The sequence below is a fragment of the Oncorhynchus masou genome, chromosome 18 (genome assembly GCF_036934945.1).
Source record: "Oncorhynchus masou masou isolate Uvic2021 chromosome 18, UVic_Omas_1.1, whole genome shotgun sequence".
NCBI classification, from domain to species: domain Eukaryota; kingdom Metazoa; phylum Chordata; class Actinopteri; order Salmoniformes; family Salmonidae; genus Oncorhynchus; species Oncorhynchus masou.
This window is the reverse complement of record NC_088229.1, coordinates 58024757-58042077: the sequence shown is the minus strand read 5'-3', so window position 1 is coordinate 58042077 and position 17321 is coordinate 58024757. Positions and strand designations below refer to the sequence as shown.

At 44.0% G+C, this 17321-nt stretch overlaps 1 protein-coding gene across 1 annotated transcript in view; it reads left to right on the top strand.

Annotated features, from left to right (window-relative positions):
• LOC135504944 (vesicular glutamate transporter 1-like) overlaps nucleotides 1–17321 on the top strand; it is a 39071-nt gene that overhangs the window by 15085 nt on the left and 6665 nt on the right. Inside the window, exons 2-12 of the mRNA XM_064923893.1 lie at nucleotides 3114–3366; nucleotides 4761–4879; nucleotides 5246–5360; nucleotides 5718–5805; nucleotides 6118–6204; nucleotides 7025–7167; nucleotides 8151–8300; nucleotides 8553–8685; nucleotides 9123–9233; nucleotides 16376–16503; nucleotides 16943–17012. Of these exons, the coding sequence (XP_064779965.1) occupies nucleotides 3114–3366; nucleotides 4761–4879; nucleotides 5246–5360; nucleotides 5718–5805; nucleotides 6118–6204; nucleotides 7025–7167; nucleotides 8151–8300; nucleotides 8553–8685; nucleotides 9123–9233; nucleotides 16376–16503; nucleotides 16943–17012 (1397 nt within the window). The remainder of the gene's footprint in view (nucleotides 1–3113; nucleotides 3367–4760; nucleotides 4880–5245; nucleotides 5361–5717; nucleotides 5806–6117; nucleotides 6205–7024; nucleotides 7168–8150; nucleotides 8301–8552; nucleotides 8686–9122; nucleotides 9234–16375; nucleotides 16504–16942; nucleotides 17013–17321) is intronic.

The window sequence follows — 17321 nt, the reverse complement described above, 5'->3', positions numbered from 1 at the left end:
AACCGGAAGTTGAGACATGGAGGAGAAAAGACAGAATAGGAAATGCATTTTAAAAAATCTAAGCATCTGCTGCAATGATATCAAGTGAGCGAGCACTGGCCTGTCTTCTACTTCATTACTATGGGACACTTGGCTCCTCGCACTTTTTCAGCGGTTATTTGCAAGACAATAGTGTTGAGCACGTTTCCCCCTTGAACACATTTCATAAACACCTGACAGGTATCAAAAGGACATTGTTTCACCTGCACAGATGTGTCCTTCTGTGTGCTCTCCTGTTCAGAGGGAGTGATTTCTCAAGACACAGAAAGGGGTAATTGGTGTTAGAAGAACAGTCGTGCAAGATGGGTATGACAATGTGAGAGGAGAGGGAATTGAGGATGGGAGGCAGGGACTGAGACCAGACCCAAAAAAAGACGAACGAGGGACAGGAGGAATAGAAAGAAAGAGAGGCCCACTAAGACAGAAATAGGAGATATAAATAATTAATCGTCAGCGAAAGTCATTAATACTTCATCAATGTCGAAGAATGTTGGAGCCATTGCTTGTGTGAACTGCTATTGGTAAAGGCACCGTAGTGGTAGTCTGGCTGATACCAAATTCAAAAGACCTCCTGGAAAGACTGTTTTGATGTTGTCGGCACAATGCGTCGATAATGAAGGGTGCTGTGCTTTTACTGGTTGGTTCTCCTTCGTCGCTTTCTCACTCGAACCCACACGCACAGCCATGGACAGCCCCTGAGCGCTGTCCCCTCCCATTACAACTGTTGGATTTTCAAATCCAAAACATTTGAGAGAACTAATCAATACGTCCCCTCAATTTCTGAGCGACTATTGCATTATCAAACGGCTTTCGGTCCAGACCAGCGTGTCACAGCTCTCCCTCGACGTAAGTCACGTGGGACGAGTCAGCCAGGCTACCGTAGTGGCACCCGTCTTGTGGATGTTGCTTCCTCCCATGTGTTAGCATACACAGGTTCCGCATACCACAGCCGTTTTCGACTTGCCGCAATGCACAGTTTGTGAACTATAGTTTGGTGCCAAATATGGTATAAAGTTTGCTCTCAAAGGTGTATTAGAGGACATGTCTATTTTACCCTCGCATCATTCTCAAGCCTCCACATAGGAAGCTCACCTTCTAAAATGGCCTTGCATGTTGATGGGGTGACAGACACACACCTTGTGCCCAGTGACAGTGCTGCTGTGTGACAGATCGCTATGACATTGTGACATTGGTCTACATACTGCTTTGGTGACACTGTCAGTAGATTACCCTAGCTTGATTTATCATGGGTTTGACAGGACCTGGGTAGTCTGTCTCAGTAGATATTGCCCTGGTGGTTCTGAAATTCTGGTCAAGTTTCTGGTAGGTAAGGATATCAGAGCATTGACCCAGTATGATAAATACTTTTGTCTTGATATGGACAAATGTATCAAAAAAATGTCTTCTGTACCGTTTTCAGAGACTATATTTGCGAGACATCCCGTCTAAGCATCACCTTTCCCTGTTTCTTGTGAAGCTTTTTACCTTAAACAGCAGTTTCCTCCTTCCACTTCATATTACGTTGTTTTTGATACGTCTGTAAAATGACAAAAGTGAGATTCTGGAGGGATGAAAAGGTCTGGGCAAAAAAAGTATAACATATCAAATCACAGTGTGGTTCAAGGCAGTAGCCATTTTTGACCATTCCCAAGAACTATACCCAACTAGCTAGAATATATACAAAGCCAATAGTCTGATTCCTCAGACGAGAAACGGTCAACTTTGCAGTTCAAACTTGAGCATTAAAAACGTATGACCAGAATGTAAATAAAGCAGGGGCATGTGAAACCTCAGTCTCCCCCACATCTCCCCATATTCCCTGGCCTTGCAGCAGAGGTGCAGCCTCGCACTGGGGCCGGGCAGATCTCATGCTTAATGGATGATGTGCCTAGGCTGAATATATATTTGATGTTTCCCAGACTGGAGGCTGGCACAGGTCGTTAGCATGTTTGCTCAGTGAGCTGGATGAGTCGGGAGAAAGCAGGAGAGAGCGGGGTGGGGCTTGAGTTCTGCCAAAGAGACAAGTACTGTTTTCACCTTATGGTTTTGACTCTACTCTACCACAGCCTGCCAGCCAGGCCTGTCAGACTGGCCATGTCAGCAAAAAATATACAAGAAAAAATCATAATAATCACTGCAAGCCATGGCTTGGCCAAGGTGACATTGAAGTGCCCAGAGGTGGTTGACATTTTTTAAAGAGGTTTACAGGAAGGAAAGTCTTGGATGAGTCTTGATTTTTCCACAATGGAAATGTGTTTGTGTTGTCAAGCATAGCCATTAAAATACATTAGCAATGAATACAACCTCATGGACGTTTAATGCCACGCAAAATAACTTGCATAACTAATGTATGGAAGACACACACACACACAAACCTACACAATCATACCTCAGAATGATGCTAACAAGAACTTGCAGGTAGCTGCCAAAATAAAGGAAACACTTGAGTAAATGAGGGTACAAAGTACAAGGAAAGCAGGTGCTTCCACACAGGTGTGGTTTCTGAGCAATTCCTAAGTAATTAACCATCATGCCATGTATAAAAATGCTGGGCAGCCCCAGTTGCCCATTATTTTGGCTACCATGGCTGTGCTCACTTAGGATGACAATGCCCCCATCAACAGGGCACGAGTGGTCACTGAATGGTTTGATGAGCATGAAAATGATGGAAACCATATGCCATGGTCATCTCAATAACCAGATCTCAAGCCAGGAGCAGTGCCTGTGACACCAAATTATGGACTTTTCGTGGAAGAATGGTGCCGCATCGCTCCAATAGAGTTCCAGACACTTATAGAATCTATGCAAAGACATATTGAAGCTGCTCTGGCGGCTCGTGGTGCCCCAATGCCCTATTAACACACTTTGTGTAGGTGTTTCCTTTATTTTGGCAGTTACTTGTAAATGTAACATATGTCTCCAAATACTTTCAATTAATATCAACAAAATTCTCGACTGTGCAATGTTGCTGAATCATGTCTCTTTGCCGTCTGTATGTTACAGCTGTCGCTGTAAGTCACAAGCCAACTGTCTTTATATATACAGTATATATATTCTCTCCTCTCTGTTCTCAGAATCCTAGAGAAGCGGCAGGAAAATGGCGAGACCATCGAGCTCACCGATGAGGGCCAGGCAGTTATCGTGGAGGAGAAGGAGATGCCCGTGGTGGACTGCACCTGCTTCGGCCTGCCACGGCGCTATATCATCGCCATCCTTTCCGGCCTGGGCTTCTGCATCTCTTTTGGCATCCGATGCAACTTGGGCGTGGCCATCGTCAGCATGGTCAACAACCAAACCATCTACAAGGGCGACAAACCAATCCTTGTGGTGAGTCCAAAAGGGTTATTTGAGGACTGGTAGTGTTCTATACTGAACAAAAAGATAAACGCAACATGCAACAATTTCAACCATTTTACTGAGTTATAGTTCCTATAAGCAAATCAGTCAATTAAAAGACATTTAATAGGCCCTAATCTATGGATTTCACATGACTGGGAAGGGGCACAGCCATGGTTGGGCCTGGGAGGGAACAGGCCCACCCACTGGGGAGCCAGGCCCAGCCAATCAGAATGAGTTTTTCCCCATAAAAGGGCTTTATTATAGACATAAATACTCCTCAATTTCATCAGCTGTCCAGGTGGCTGGTCTCAGATGATCCCACAGGTGAAGAAGCCGGATGTGGTGGCCCTGGGCTGGCGTGGTTACACATAGTCTTATGAGGCCTGCTGGATGTACTGTCAAATTCTCTAAAACGATGTTGGAGGAGGCTTACGGTAGATAATTGAACATTCAGTTCTCTGGCAACAGCTCTGGTGGACATTCCTGCAGTCAGCATGCCAGTTGCATGCTCCCTCAAAACTTGAGATATCTGTGGCATTGTGTTGTGTGACAAAACTGCACATTTTAGAGTAGCCTCTTATTGTCCCCAGCACAAGGTGAACCTGTGTAATGATCACGCTGTTTAATCAGCTTCTTGATATGACACACTTTTCAGGTGGATGGATTATCTTGGCAAAGGATAAATGCTCACTTGCAGAGATGTAAACATATTTGTGCACAACATTTGAAAGAAATTTCATTTTTATACATATAGAAAATTTCTGAGATCTTTTATTTCCGCTTATGAAACTGGGACCAACACTTCACATGTTGTGTTTATATTTTTGTTCAGTGTTCATGGAACCTTTTCCATCATTTGAGTGTTCTTTGTTGGATGAAACATTCTCCCAGAAACAAAAAAGGGTTCTCCAACAGGGACAAGCCAAATAACCCTTTATGGTTCTCGGTAGCACCTTTGTTTCCATGAGTGATATGTGTGACTTTTTGGGAGACTGAATCCTTATTGTCAGTGATGGTATTGTATGCTCTCTAAGAGTCAGAGAGTTGGACCAATCTGGTTAGTTTGGCTTTACCTCCTTCTCCTAAATGGATAATGATAATGACCTTATTGACCAGCAAACACGAGACGCATGCCATGTTGCGTTAGCTAAAAGAGGATTCTTACAGCTTGTGAAAACGTTCATCTATCGCAATTAAATAGTTTGATTGTCAACTTTGTCTTTTGTTGGGTTGATAAGGCTTTGATTAATGATTACCATTGAAGGGTGGTAGTAAGGGTCGCCTACTTTGGTTGAGCGAACTCACATGTATTTTTTTCCTTCCCATTTCTTTGCTTTGAACTCTCCTTTCATTTTTTTCTCACTCTCTCCATCTCTCCATAGAAAGCTCAGTTCAACTGGGAACCAGAAACGGTTGGAATGATCCATGGGTCATTTTTCTGGGGATACATAGTAACCCAAATACCCGGGGGATTCATCTGTCAAAAATTTGCAGCCAACAGGTCAGCTGCTTATACTTATATGTGAATAATATGCTGTGAATATTTCATAATATTTCAATAAAACTCTTAGGAAAAAGGGTTCCAAAAGGGTTCTTTGGCTGTCCCCATAAGAGAACCCTTTTTGGTTTCGGGTAGAACACTTTTGGGTTCCATGTAGAACCCTCTGCGGAAAGGGTTCTACATGGAACCCAAAAGGGTTTTACCTGGAACTAAAAGGGTTCTACCTGGAACCAATAAGGGTTCTTCAAAGGGTTCTCCTATTGGTACAGCCAAAGAAACCTTTTAGGTTCTAGATAGCACCTTTTTTTCTAAGAGTGTAGGTACATATCTGATTCTATTCCCTCTTTTTTCTCCTCTATCGCGCAGAGTCTTTGGCTTTGCCATAGTGGCCACCTCATGCCTGAATATGTTGATCCCTTCGGCAGCACGAACTCACATTGCCTGTGTTATCCTTGTCAGGATATGTCAAGGACTCGTGGAGGTGCTTGGCTACATTCCATGGCTTTCCCTAGCATACATCAGATTTCACTATGCTGACAACTGATTGTTTTCTCTATGGTGAACTGGTCACTGGCCATGTGTCATACATAACGAGAAGGTTTTTTTTCTCGTATAGAGTGCATTTCACCTGAAACACCCCTTTGAGAGAAAGAGTTGCACCAGGAAGTGATGTCATGGATTTTACGAGATTTTCATATTAGAAAGAAAACATCAAAAATTATGACATGATCAGTGGCCAGTTCACCATAGAGAAAACAATCAGTTGTCAGTAACCTTTCAGTATAACTACAAATATGGAAAGTTCCTGGTCACTTAACTGTAATTCTTTCTCTCGCAGGGTGTTTCATACCCAGCGTGCCACGGCATCTGGGCAAAATGGGCCCCACCTCTTGAAAGAAGTCGATTGGCCACGACAGCCTTTTGTGGTGAGGTCAACTCACTCTCCTGTCATCCTCTCTCCTGTCTTTGTCTGGGCACTACAAAGGGTCACAGTTGTGCTCTCTACTACAATTAATATAACTTATTGTGATGACTTAATTCTCCATAATCCTATATGACTGGAACCATCTCAACATCTACTTTGACTATTTCTACCATTGTCATCATTAATAATCATGCTCGGATTGCTCAAGAGAGTAGTTCTAGTTCCAAAGCAATGTTGTTTATTGATGTGCACTTCCATATGACTGACCTTTCTGTCTCACTCATGTTTGAGTGTGTCTGCCTCTGTATCTCAGGGTCCTATGCAGGAGCCGTGATAGCCATGCCACTGGCTGGAGTACTAGTCCAGTATTCAGGGTGGTCATCTGTTTTCTATGTCTATGGTTAGTAACCTCTGTCATAACTGTTCCCAACTTAAAGTGATACAGGTGTATGATATTAATTGTATCACCCTGTTGCAGGAGAACTTTTCTGCAATGCAGGACATTTTAAACTTGCAGTGTATTTAAGGTTTAAAAAGGCTTCTGAAGTTTTGTAATTTTCACTTTGAAATTTGAACTGATTTCCCCTTACCAGAAATCGTTCAATCCCTACAAAAATGTAACTTAATTATAACCCTCATAATAATACACATTTCCTCTTGCTGCAGGATTGTATTCCTGTTTATCAAGATGGCTCAGATTAAGATCCTACATAGTAGTTCACTTTTATGTGAAGTTAAGCTTATCTTCGACTGTGGTTGTTTCCTCCAAACCGTTTTAAAAAGTTCACTGCAGGGTTGTGGTCAATTCCATTTAAACTCCAGTCAATTCAAAATGTGGACCAAACTCCAATTTAAATTCACATTTTTCCTTATTGAAAAGCATTGAAGAGAGTTTGAATTTTAGTGTACTTCCTGAATTGAAATGGAATTGACCACAACCCTGGTTATCTATGTACTTAGCAAAGTCCTAAATCTCCTGGCTAGCATTTTTGGAGAATGTAGCAATGCTAGTGGAAATGGAGTGTATCGGTTAGCGGTGCAAAAGTGAACAATCCTTCAGTTCAGTTCAAGTATGCAAATGCTACAAAGGCTTATGGATTGGTTGTGAAACGTATGCACTGTAGCTCTGAACCTCAGTCTGTCCTAGTTTTAAGAAACCTCATTTTCTCTATTCTTACTCTTTTCTCTACACTCGTTCCACTCTACCTTCCACCTCCCAGGCAGCTTTGGGATCTTCTGGTATCTCTTTTGGATCCTGGTGTCGTACGAGAGCCCGGCAGCCCACCCCACCATCACAGAACAGGAGCGGAAATACATTGAGGAGGCTATTGGAATGTCAGCCGCTAACTCTACACCTGTTACGGTTAGTCTACACCAATTCCACTATCCACTATCTCGCTTCTAAGCTAAACATCACTTTGTTTCACTTCCTCTGCAGATCCACTTTTCATGGCCCCTCGTTGCTGTGTTCTGACGATGTGATTTAGGGGTTTTGAGCCTTTAAACTAATATTTATTTTTAACAGTGTCTTCATCTGAAGTGGCATGCTATGGCCAAAAGTAGTGCACTATATAGGGGATATGGTGTCTTTTAGAACACACAATGGAATCATGATAAGATGATCACGATCAACCCTGGTCTCAATGTGGTGGCTGTTACAAAAGCTGTAAAGTGATAGTTCACTCAAATTACAAAATGATACATTGGTCTCCTTACCCCTGTAATCAATCTATGGACAACGTATGACAGCAATCCATGCTTTGGTTTAGTTTCCCTGGCACTGTTTCCAAATGCTAGCACAAATAGCACAAATCCCATGCAAGTCATGGTATTTACAGATGTAGGATCTTAATTTGATCACTCCTTTGTTGCTGAGAATTATTTTCCTGCACAACAGGAAATGCAAGCGTGTAGAGTATTCAATGTTTAAAAAGGCTTCTAAAGTTTGTAATTTCCACTTTAAAATCTCAGACTTGATTTGCCCTAACAAAAGATATATCAACCCCTACAAAAAATTTACATTGATTATAGACCACATAATAATAATAATTCACATTTCCTGTTGCTGCAGGATCACTTTCCTGCTGTAGCAAACTGGCTCAAAATTAAGATCCTAGTAGCATTTTTCTCACATCATTTACAACTCATCTGTAAGTGACTTTGTTGAGATACACAAAACATTTTAGATACTTTTGAATGATTTGGTCATAATACGCAAAAAAAGGTTAATGTCGGTATCTTGTATTCGCTATTCTGTCCAGTATCTACTCAATGTTTTATTTGTATTTTACCATGCACTATTGCCTGCCTCCTTACTGTAAATTGAATGTTTTCTGGTCCTTCTAGAAATGGAACACGCCTTGGAGAGCCTTTTTCACTTCGATGCCAGTCTACGCCATCATCGTGGCCAATTTCTGTAGAAGCTGGACCTTCTACTTGCTCCTCATCAGCCAACCTGCATACTTTGAAGAAGTGTTTGGGTTTGAGATCAGCAAGGTGACTAAGACAAGGAATATCCATGTACATCTGGCCTAGAGCTAGTACTGTGATGGTGCAGGTTTTATGTGGCCCTATGTGAACCCAGGGTTGTGTGATCCCGGGGTGCACAAATGGCCTTTTTAGCTTTTCTTACGATACTACTAACACGTACTGTTATGCTCCTCTAAGACTGGTTTTATTTGTTGTACAGTACTAAATATCCTCCACCCTCTGGCCACCTCCTATCCACCCCTCCACCTCTCATCCCAGGTGGGCTTAGTGTCGGCTCTCCCCCATCTGGTGATGACCATCATCGTGCCGATCGGTGGCCAGCTGGCTGACTACCTGCGCACAAACAAAATCATGAGCACCACCAACGTCCGGAAGATGATGAACTGCGGAGGTAAGAGAGGAGGGTGAAAAGAGAAGGTGGAAAAGAGGAGGAAGGAGGAAGGAAAAAGCAGAAGCAGGCGACAGGGCAAGACATGCCTTTGATTTCGTGATTAGCTATCAAGTGTTGCTTTTTAAGAACCGAGAAAGATTGTTGGTTCGTTCGTATCAGCCGTTCGTTGAAAGCTCGTGCCAGTTTTGTCATATATAACCAAAAACTACTTTTACATGAACAAAACAACTCAGCTAGAAGGAAAAATAGAAGGTAAAAAAAGTTTCACCAAAAAAATGTAGGAGAGATATTTACTTGGAAAATATCCTCTATCAAGTTTCACCACTGTCTTTGTGTGCTGTTTTATCCCCGTTCATTTACCTGAGTATTGAAATAATTCTACCTTGATTCTTGACTTCCTCCATATTTGTTTATGTGTCTTAACTTTCTCCTGATAGGTTTCGGAATGGAAGCCACCCTGCTGCTAGTGGTCGGGTTTTCTCATACGAAAGTTGTAGCTATCACCTTTTTGGTTCTGGCTGTGGGCTTCAGTGGGTTCGCTATTTCAGGTGAGACTTTGGTTGTTATCTTTACACATCTCTCATATACACTACATGGCCAAAAGTATGTGGACACCTGCTTGTCAAACATCTCCTTACAAAATCAATAGGCAGTGGTATGGATTTGGTCCTCCCTTTGCTGCGAAAACAGCCTCCACTCTTCTGGGAAGGCTTCCACTAGATGTCGGAACATTGCTGCGGGGACTTCCATTCAGCCACAAGAGCATTAGTGATGTGGCCTGGCTCGCGTTCCAATTAATCCCATAGGTGTTCGACGGGGTTGAGGTCAGGGCTCTGTGCAGGCCAGTCAAGTTCTTCCACATTAATCTCGGCAAACCATTTCTGTATGGACCTCGCTTTGTGCACAGGGGCAAGGGCCTTCCCGAAATTCTTGTCACAAAGTTGGAAGCACAGAATTGTCTACAATGTTATTGCTGGGATTCCACCCTGTAAACGACACCTGCCTCTGATTGCAGACACCTGCCTCACAACTTGCAGACCTGTTTTCGAGTTGCTGTGCTGTGCGTTTTGTTGCCAACCTATTTTGCTACCTGACAATTTTACGGTTTTTACTTTTTAATTACTGTTGTTATACACACACACACATATATATATATATTTTTTTTTTCCACCCACAACTTTTTCACTCCGGACGCTTTATCTGGACACGATTCGTCAGGACCTCCAACACCCGAAGCTAAGTAGTAACATTAACATGATGCCTTCTAATTGCAGTCGCTGTACTCGCCTTACGGCGAGGATAGCTGTGCTACAAGCCCGGCTTCAGACGCAATCGTTAGGCAAGGGTAATTTCAGTGTAGGAAAGGATGAAACAGCGTCTGTGCCACCAGCAAGTACAGATAGTAGTATAAATCCCCTGGCACAGTCCCCGCAGCCGGACAACTTTCTCACGGTTTCTGGAAGGAAATGCTGTAGGAACGCTCAACCGGTGTCGCTCATTCAGCCGACAGAAACTTTCAACCGGTTTTCCCCATTAAGTAGCGAGTCGGAGTCAGAGGCCGAGCCTTCTCTGGTCTATACTCCTCCCGTTACGGGGTCTGAGACGCCGAAGCTTCCCACCATTAGCTCTGACAAATTGAAAACTCTAGTCATTGGCGACTCCATTACCCGCAGTATTAGACTTAAAACGAATCATCCAGCGATCATACATTGTTTACCGGGGGCAGGGCTACCGACGTTAAGGCTAATCTGAAGATGGTGCTGGCTAAAGCTAAAACTGGCGAGTGTAGAGAGTATAGAGATATTGTTATCCACGTCGGCACCAACGATGTTAGGATGAAACAGTCAGAGATCACCAAGCGCAACATAGCTTCTGCGTGTAAATCAGCTAGAAAGATGTGTCGGCATCGAGTAATTGTCTCTGGCCCCTCCCAGTTAGGGGGAGTGATGAGCTCTACAGCAGAGTCTCACAACTCAATCGCTGGTTGAAAACTGTTTTCTGCCCCTCCGAAAAGTTAGAATTTGTAGATAATTGGCCCTCTTTTTGGGACTCACCCACAAACAGGACCAAGCCTGACCTGCTGAGGAGTGACGGACTCCATCCTAGCTGGAGGGGTGCTCTCATCTTATCTACCAACATAGACAGGGCTCTAACTCCTCTAGCTCCACAATGAAATAGGGTGCAGGCCAGGCAGCAGGCTGTTAGCCAGCCTGCCAGCATAGTGGAGTCTGCCACTAGCATAGTCAGTGTAGTCAGCTCAGCTATCACCATTGAGACCGTGTCTGTGCCTCGACCTAGGTTGCGCAAAACTAAACATGGCGGTGTTCGCCTTAGCAATCTCACTAGGATAAAGACCACCTCCATTCCTGTCATTATTGAAAGAGATCATGATACCTCACATCTCAAAATAGGGCTACTTAATGTTAGATCCCTTACTTCAAAGGCAATTATAGTCAATGAACTAATCACTGATCATAATCTTGATGTGATTGGCCTGACTGAAACATGGCTTAAGCCTGATGAATTTACTGTGTTAAATGAGGCCTCACCTCCTGGCTACACTAGTGACCATATCCCCCGTGCATCCCGCAAAGGCGGAGGTGTTGCTAACATTTACGATAGCAAATTTCAATTTACAAAAAAAAAAAATGACGTTTTCGTCTTTTGAGCTTCTAGTCATGAAATCTATGCAGCCTACTCAATCACTTTTTATAGCTACTGTTTACAGGCCTCCTGGGTCATATACAGCGTTCCTCACTGAGTTCCCTGAATTCCTATCGGACCTTGTAGTCATAGCAGATAATATTCTAATCTTTGGTGACTTTAATATTCACATGGAAAAGTCCACAGACCCACTCCAAAAGGCTTTCGGAGCCATCATCGACTCAGTGGGTTTTGTCCAACATGTCTCTGGACCCACTCACTGTCACAGTCATACGCTGGACCTAGTTTTGTCCCATGGAATAAATGTTGTGGATCTTAATGTTTTTCCTCATAATCCAGGACTATCGGACCACCATTTTATTACGTTTGCAATTGCAACAAATAATCTGCTCAGACCCCAACCAAGGAACATCAAAAGTCGTGCTATAAATTCACAGACAACACAAAGATTCCTTGATGTCCTTCCAGATTCCCTCTGTCTACCCAATGACACCAGAGGACAAAAATCAGTTAACCACCTAACTGAGGAACTCAATTTAACCTTGCGCAATACCCTAGATGCAGTTGCACCCCTAAAAACTAAAAACATTTCTCATAAGAAACTAGCTCCCTGGTACACAGAAAATACCCGAGCTCTGAAGCAAGCTTCCAGAAAATTGGAACGGAAATGGCGCCACACCAAACTGGAAGTCTTCCGTCTAGCTTGGAAAGACAGTACCGTGCAGTACCGAAGAGCCCTTACTGCTGCTCGATCATCCTATTTTTCTAACTTAATTGAGGACAATAAGAACAATCCAAAATTCCTTTTTGATACGGTCGCAAAGCTAACTAAAAAGCAGCATTCCCCAAGAGAGGATGACTTTCACTTTAGCAGTGATAAATTCATGAACTTCTTTGAGGAAAAAATTATGATTATTAGAAAGCAAATTACAGACTCCTCCTTAAATCTGCGTATTCCTTCAAAGCTCAGTTGTCCTGAGTCTGCACAACTCTGCGTGGACCTAGGATCAAGAGAGACGCTCAAGTGTTTTAGTACTATATCTCTTGACACAATGATGAAAATAATCATGGCCTCTAAACCTTCAAGCTGCTTACTGGACCCTATTCCAACTAAACTACTGAAAGAGCTGCTTCCTGTGCTTGGCCCTCCTATGTTGAACATAATAAACGGCTCTCTATCCACCGGATGTGTACCAAACTCACTAAAAGTGGCAGTAATAAAGCCTCTCTTGAAAAAGCCAAACCTTGACCCAGAAAATATAAAAAACTATCGGCCTATATCGAATCTTCCATTCCTCTCAAAAATCTTAGAAAAGGCTGTTGCTCAGCAACTCACTGCCTTCCTGAAGACAAACAATGTATATGAAATGCTTCAGTCTGGTTTTAGACCCCATCATAGCACTGAGACGGCACTTGTGAAGGTGGTAAATGACATTTTAATGGCATCGGACCGAGGCTCTGCATCTGTCCTCGTGCTCCTAGACCTTAGTGCTGCTTTTGATACCATCGATCACCACATTCTTTTGGAGAGATTGGAAACCCAAATTGGTCTACACGGTCAAGTTCTGGCCTGGTTTAGATCTTATCTGTCGGAAAGATATCAGTTTGTCTCTGTGGATGGTTTGTCCTCTGACAAATCAACTGTAAATTTCGGTGTTCCTCAAGGTTCCGTTTTAGGACCGCTGTTGTTTTCACTATATATTTTACCTCTTGGGGATGTTATTCGAAAACATAATGTTAACTTTCACTGCTATGCGGATGATACACAGCTGTACATTTCAATGAAACATGGTGAAGCCCCAAAATTGCCCTCGCTAGAAGCATGTGTTTCAGACATAAGGAAGTGGATGGCAGCAAACTTTCTACTTTTAAACTCGGATAAAACAGAGATGCTTGTTCTAGGTCCCAAGAAACAAAGAGATCTTCTGTTGAATCTGACAATTAATCTTAATGGTTGTACAGTCATCTCAAATAAAACTGTGAAGGACCTCGGCGTTACTCTGGACCCTGATCTCTCTTTTGAAGAACATATCAAGACCATTTCAAGGACAGCTTTTTTCCATCTACGTAACATTGCAAAAATCAGAAACTTTCTGTCCAAAAATGATGCAGAAAAATTAATCCATGCTTTTGTCACTTCTAGGTTAGACTACTGCAATGCTCTACTTTCCGGCTACCCGGATAAAGCACTAAATAAACTTCAGTTAGTGCTAAATACGGCTGCTAGAATCCTGACTAGAACCAAAAAATTTGATCATATTACTCCAGTGCTAGCCTCCCTACACTGGCTTCCTGTCAAAGCAAGGGCTGATTTCAAGGTTTTACTGCTAACCTACAAAGCATTGCATGGGCTTGCTCCTACCTATCTCTCTGATTTGGTCCTGCCGTACATACCTACACGTACGCTACGGTCACAAGACGCAGGCCTCCTAATTGTCCCTAGAATTTCTAAGCAAACAGCTGGAGGCAGGGCTTTCTCCTATAGAGCTCCATTTTTATGGAACGGTCTGCCTACCCATGTCAGAGACGCAAACTCGGTCTCAACCTTTAAGTCTTTACTGAAGACTCATCTCTTCAGTGGGTCATATGATTGAGTGTAGTCTGGCCCAGGAGTGGGAAGGTGAACGGAAAGGCTCTGGAGCAACGAACCACCCTTGCTGTCTCTGCCTGGCCGGTTCCCCTCTTTCCACTGGGATTCTCTGCCTCTAACCCCATTACAGGGGCTGAGTCACTGGCTTGCTGGGGCTCTCTCATGCCGTCCCTGAGGGGGTGCGTCACCTGAGTGGGTTGATTCACTGATGTGGTCATCCTGTCTGGGTTGGCGCCCCCCCCCTTGGGTTGTGCCGTGGCGGAGATCTTTGCGGGCTATACTCAGCTTTGTCTCAGGATGGTAAGTTGGTGGTTGAAGATATCCCTCCAGTGGTGTGGGGGCTGTGCTTTGGCATAGTGGGTGGGGTTATATCCTTCCTGTTTGGCCCTGTCCGGGGGTGTCCTCGGGTGGGGCCACAGTGTCTCCTGACCCCTCCTGTCTCAGCCTTCAGTATTTATGCTGCAGTAGTTTATGTGTCGGGGGCTGGGGTCAGTTTGTTATATCTGGAGTACTTCTCCTGTCCAATTCGGTGTCCTGTGTGAATCTAAGTGTGCGTTCTCTAATTCTCTCCTTCTCTCTCTCGGAGGACCTGAGCCCTAGGACCATGCCCCAGGACTACCTGACATGATGACTCCTTGCTGTCCCCAGTCCACCTGGCCGTGCTGCTGCTCCAGTTTCAACTGAACCGCGGCCCTAGGACCATGCCCCAGGACTACTTGACATGATGACTCCTTGCTGTCCCCAGTCCACCTGGCCGTGCTGCTGCTCCAGTTTCAACTGTTCTGCCTTATTATTATTCGACCATGCTGGTCATTTATGAACATTTGAACATCTTGGCCATGTTCTGTTATAATCTCTACCCGGCACAGCCAGAAGAGGACTGGCCACCCCACATAGCCTGGTTCCTCTCTAGGTTTCTTCCTAGGTTTTGGCTTTTCTAGGGAGTTTTCCTAGCCACCGTGCTTCTACACCTGCATTGCTTGCTGTTTGGGGTTTTAGGCTGGGTTTCTGTACAGCACTTTGAGATATCAGCTGATGTACGAAGGGCTATATAAATAAATTTGATTTGATTTGATTTGATATTGTACTCTGTAGTGTTAAGATTTCCCTTTACTAGGCTCTGTCAGCCGGCCGCGCCCGGGAGACCCATGGGGCGGCGCTCAATTTGCCCAGCGTTGTCCGGGTTAGGGGAGGGTTTGGTCGGCAGGGAAGTCCTTGTCCCATCGCGCACTAGCGACTCCTGTGGTGCAAGCTGACACGGTCGCCAGGTGTATGGTGTTTCCTCCGACACATTGGTGTGGCTGGCTTCCGGGTTAAGTGGGCATTGTATCAAGAAACAGAGCGGCTTGGTTGGGTTGTGTTTCGGACGACGCACAGCTCTTGACCTTCGCCTCTCCCGAGTCCGTATGGGAGTTGCAGCGATGAGACAAGACTGTAACTACCACTTGGATACCACACAATTGGGGTGAAGAAGGCACAGTTGGCACTATGCATTGGGGCAGGTAGCGTTTTCCTGGCATCCGCCAAACTCAGATTTGTCCGTCGGACTGCCGATGGTGATGGCGGCGAGCTTGGCGGCGAGCTTTACACCACTCCAGCCGACGCTTGGCATTGCGCATGGTGATCTTAGGCTTGTGTGTGGCTGCTCGGCCATGGAAACACATTTCATAAAGCTCCTAAAGAACAGTTCTTGTGCTGACATTGCTTCCAAAGGCAGTTTGGAACTTGGTAGTGTTGCAACTGAGGAAAGACGATTTTTACACGTTACGTGCTTCTGCACTCGGCAGTTCCGTTCTGTGAGCTTATGTGGCCTACCACTTTGCGGCTGAGCCGTTGTTGCTCCTAGACGTTTCCACTTAACAATAACAGCACTTACAGTTGACCGAGGCAGCTCGAGCAGGGCAGAAATGTGACAAACTGACTTGTTGGAAAAGTGGCATCCTATGAAGGCGCCACATTGAAAGTCACTGAGCTCTTCAGTACGGGCCATTCTACTAACAACATTTGTCTATGGAAATGTCATGGCTGTGTGCTCGATTTTGTATACCTGTCAGCAACGGGAGTGGCTGAAATATTCGAATCCACTAATTTGAAGAGGTGTCCACATAGTTCTCTTACCTCTCGGTCTTCTGTTATTCTCTCCTCAAGACAGGTTTTGGCAGGTTTATCACACAACAGATCAGAGAGTTCACTCCAGCTCCTCACAGAAATGGATAAGCTCCGTCAGCAGAACAGCTAACCTTGAATTGTCCATAGAGAATTGCATAATCTCTCAAGCTCAGTTATTTAGGGGATTGTCTTTGCTATCTGACATACTGTAGAGTTTGGCTACTATTATATCATACTTCTTGAAAGTTGATGGTCTGTGTCGGTACGACAACAACAACAATGTCAACAACAATTTATTGGTGACCTTTCTCTCTGTTTCCCCATTAGGCTTCAATGTGAACCACCTGGACATTGCTCCCCGCTATGCCAGTATCCTCATGGGCATCTCCAACGGGGTGGGCACTCTGTCTGGCATGGTGTGCCCGCTCATTGTTGGTGCCATGACCAAACATAAGGTACGAAATGACCCTGCTTCTACACTGCACCATACAGCACACTGCCTACTGCATACACACCATCACACATCATATACATCATTATCTATGGAGGGATAATAGATATACATTCTTACTCAATATTCATCCCTCTTTTATCACTTGTTTTAGTTTATTTCTCTCACTCCCGTTCATTCTATTTTTATTTTCTCTCTCTCTCTCCCTCCCACACACACACACACACACACACACACACACACACACACACACACACACACACACACACACACACACACACACACACACACACACACACACACACACACACACACACACACTCTCTCACTTCTTTATCCCGGCTTTATCCCGCCGTCTATCAATCACATTAGGTATTTCACTGTACTTTTGCAAGTGACAATAAAACTCCTCTTTATTTTTCTCCCTCCCTCTCCCGCCTTAGACGCGGGAAGAGTGGCAGTATGTGTTCCTCATTGCTGCACTCGTTCATTACGGGGGTGTTATATTCTACGGTATGTATTCTGTCTGTTTTCTTCCCCCCCCCTCCCCTGTCGTCGCACGTCATAATGAAGCTGTATAGTGATGCAACAATTGTTTGAATTGACCCTGAAGTAAATGAATGTGTTTCAATTGTGTATTGTATTGATATTCGCTCTTGCACGATTGTATTCCATATTGTTCTAATATTAACATATAATGAAGTTTGGTTCCAATTTTTTTTATTTCTTATATTCATTTGTATTCATTTATTTGTATTTAACCTTTATTTAACTAGGCATGCAACCCTTTAGAGTTGAACGGCATAATCTAGATCCAAGTCA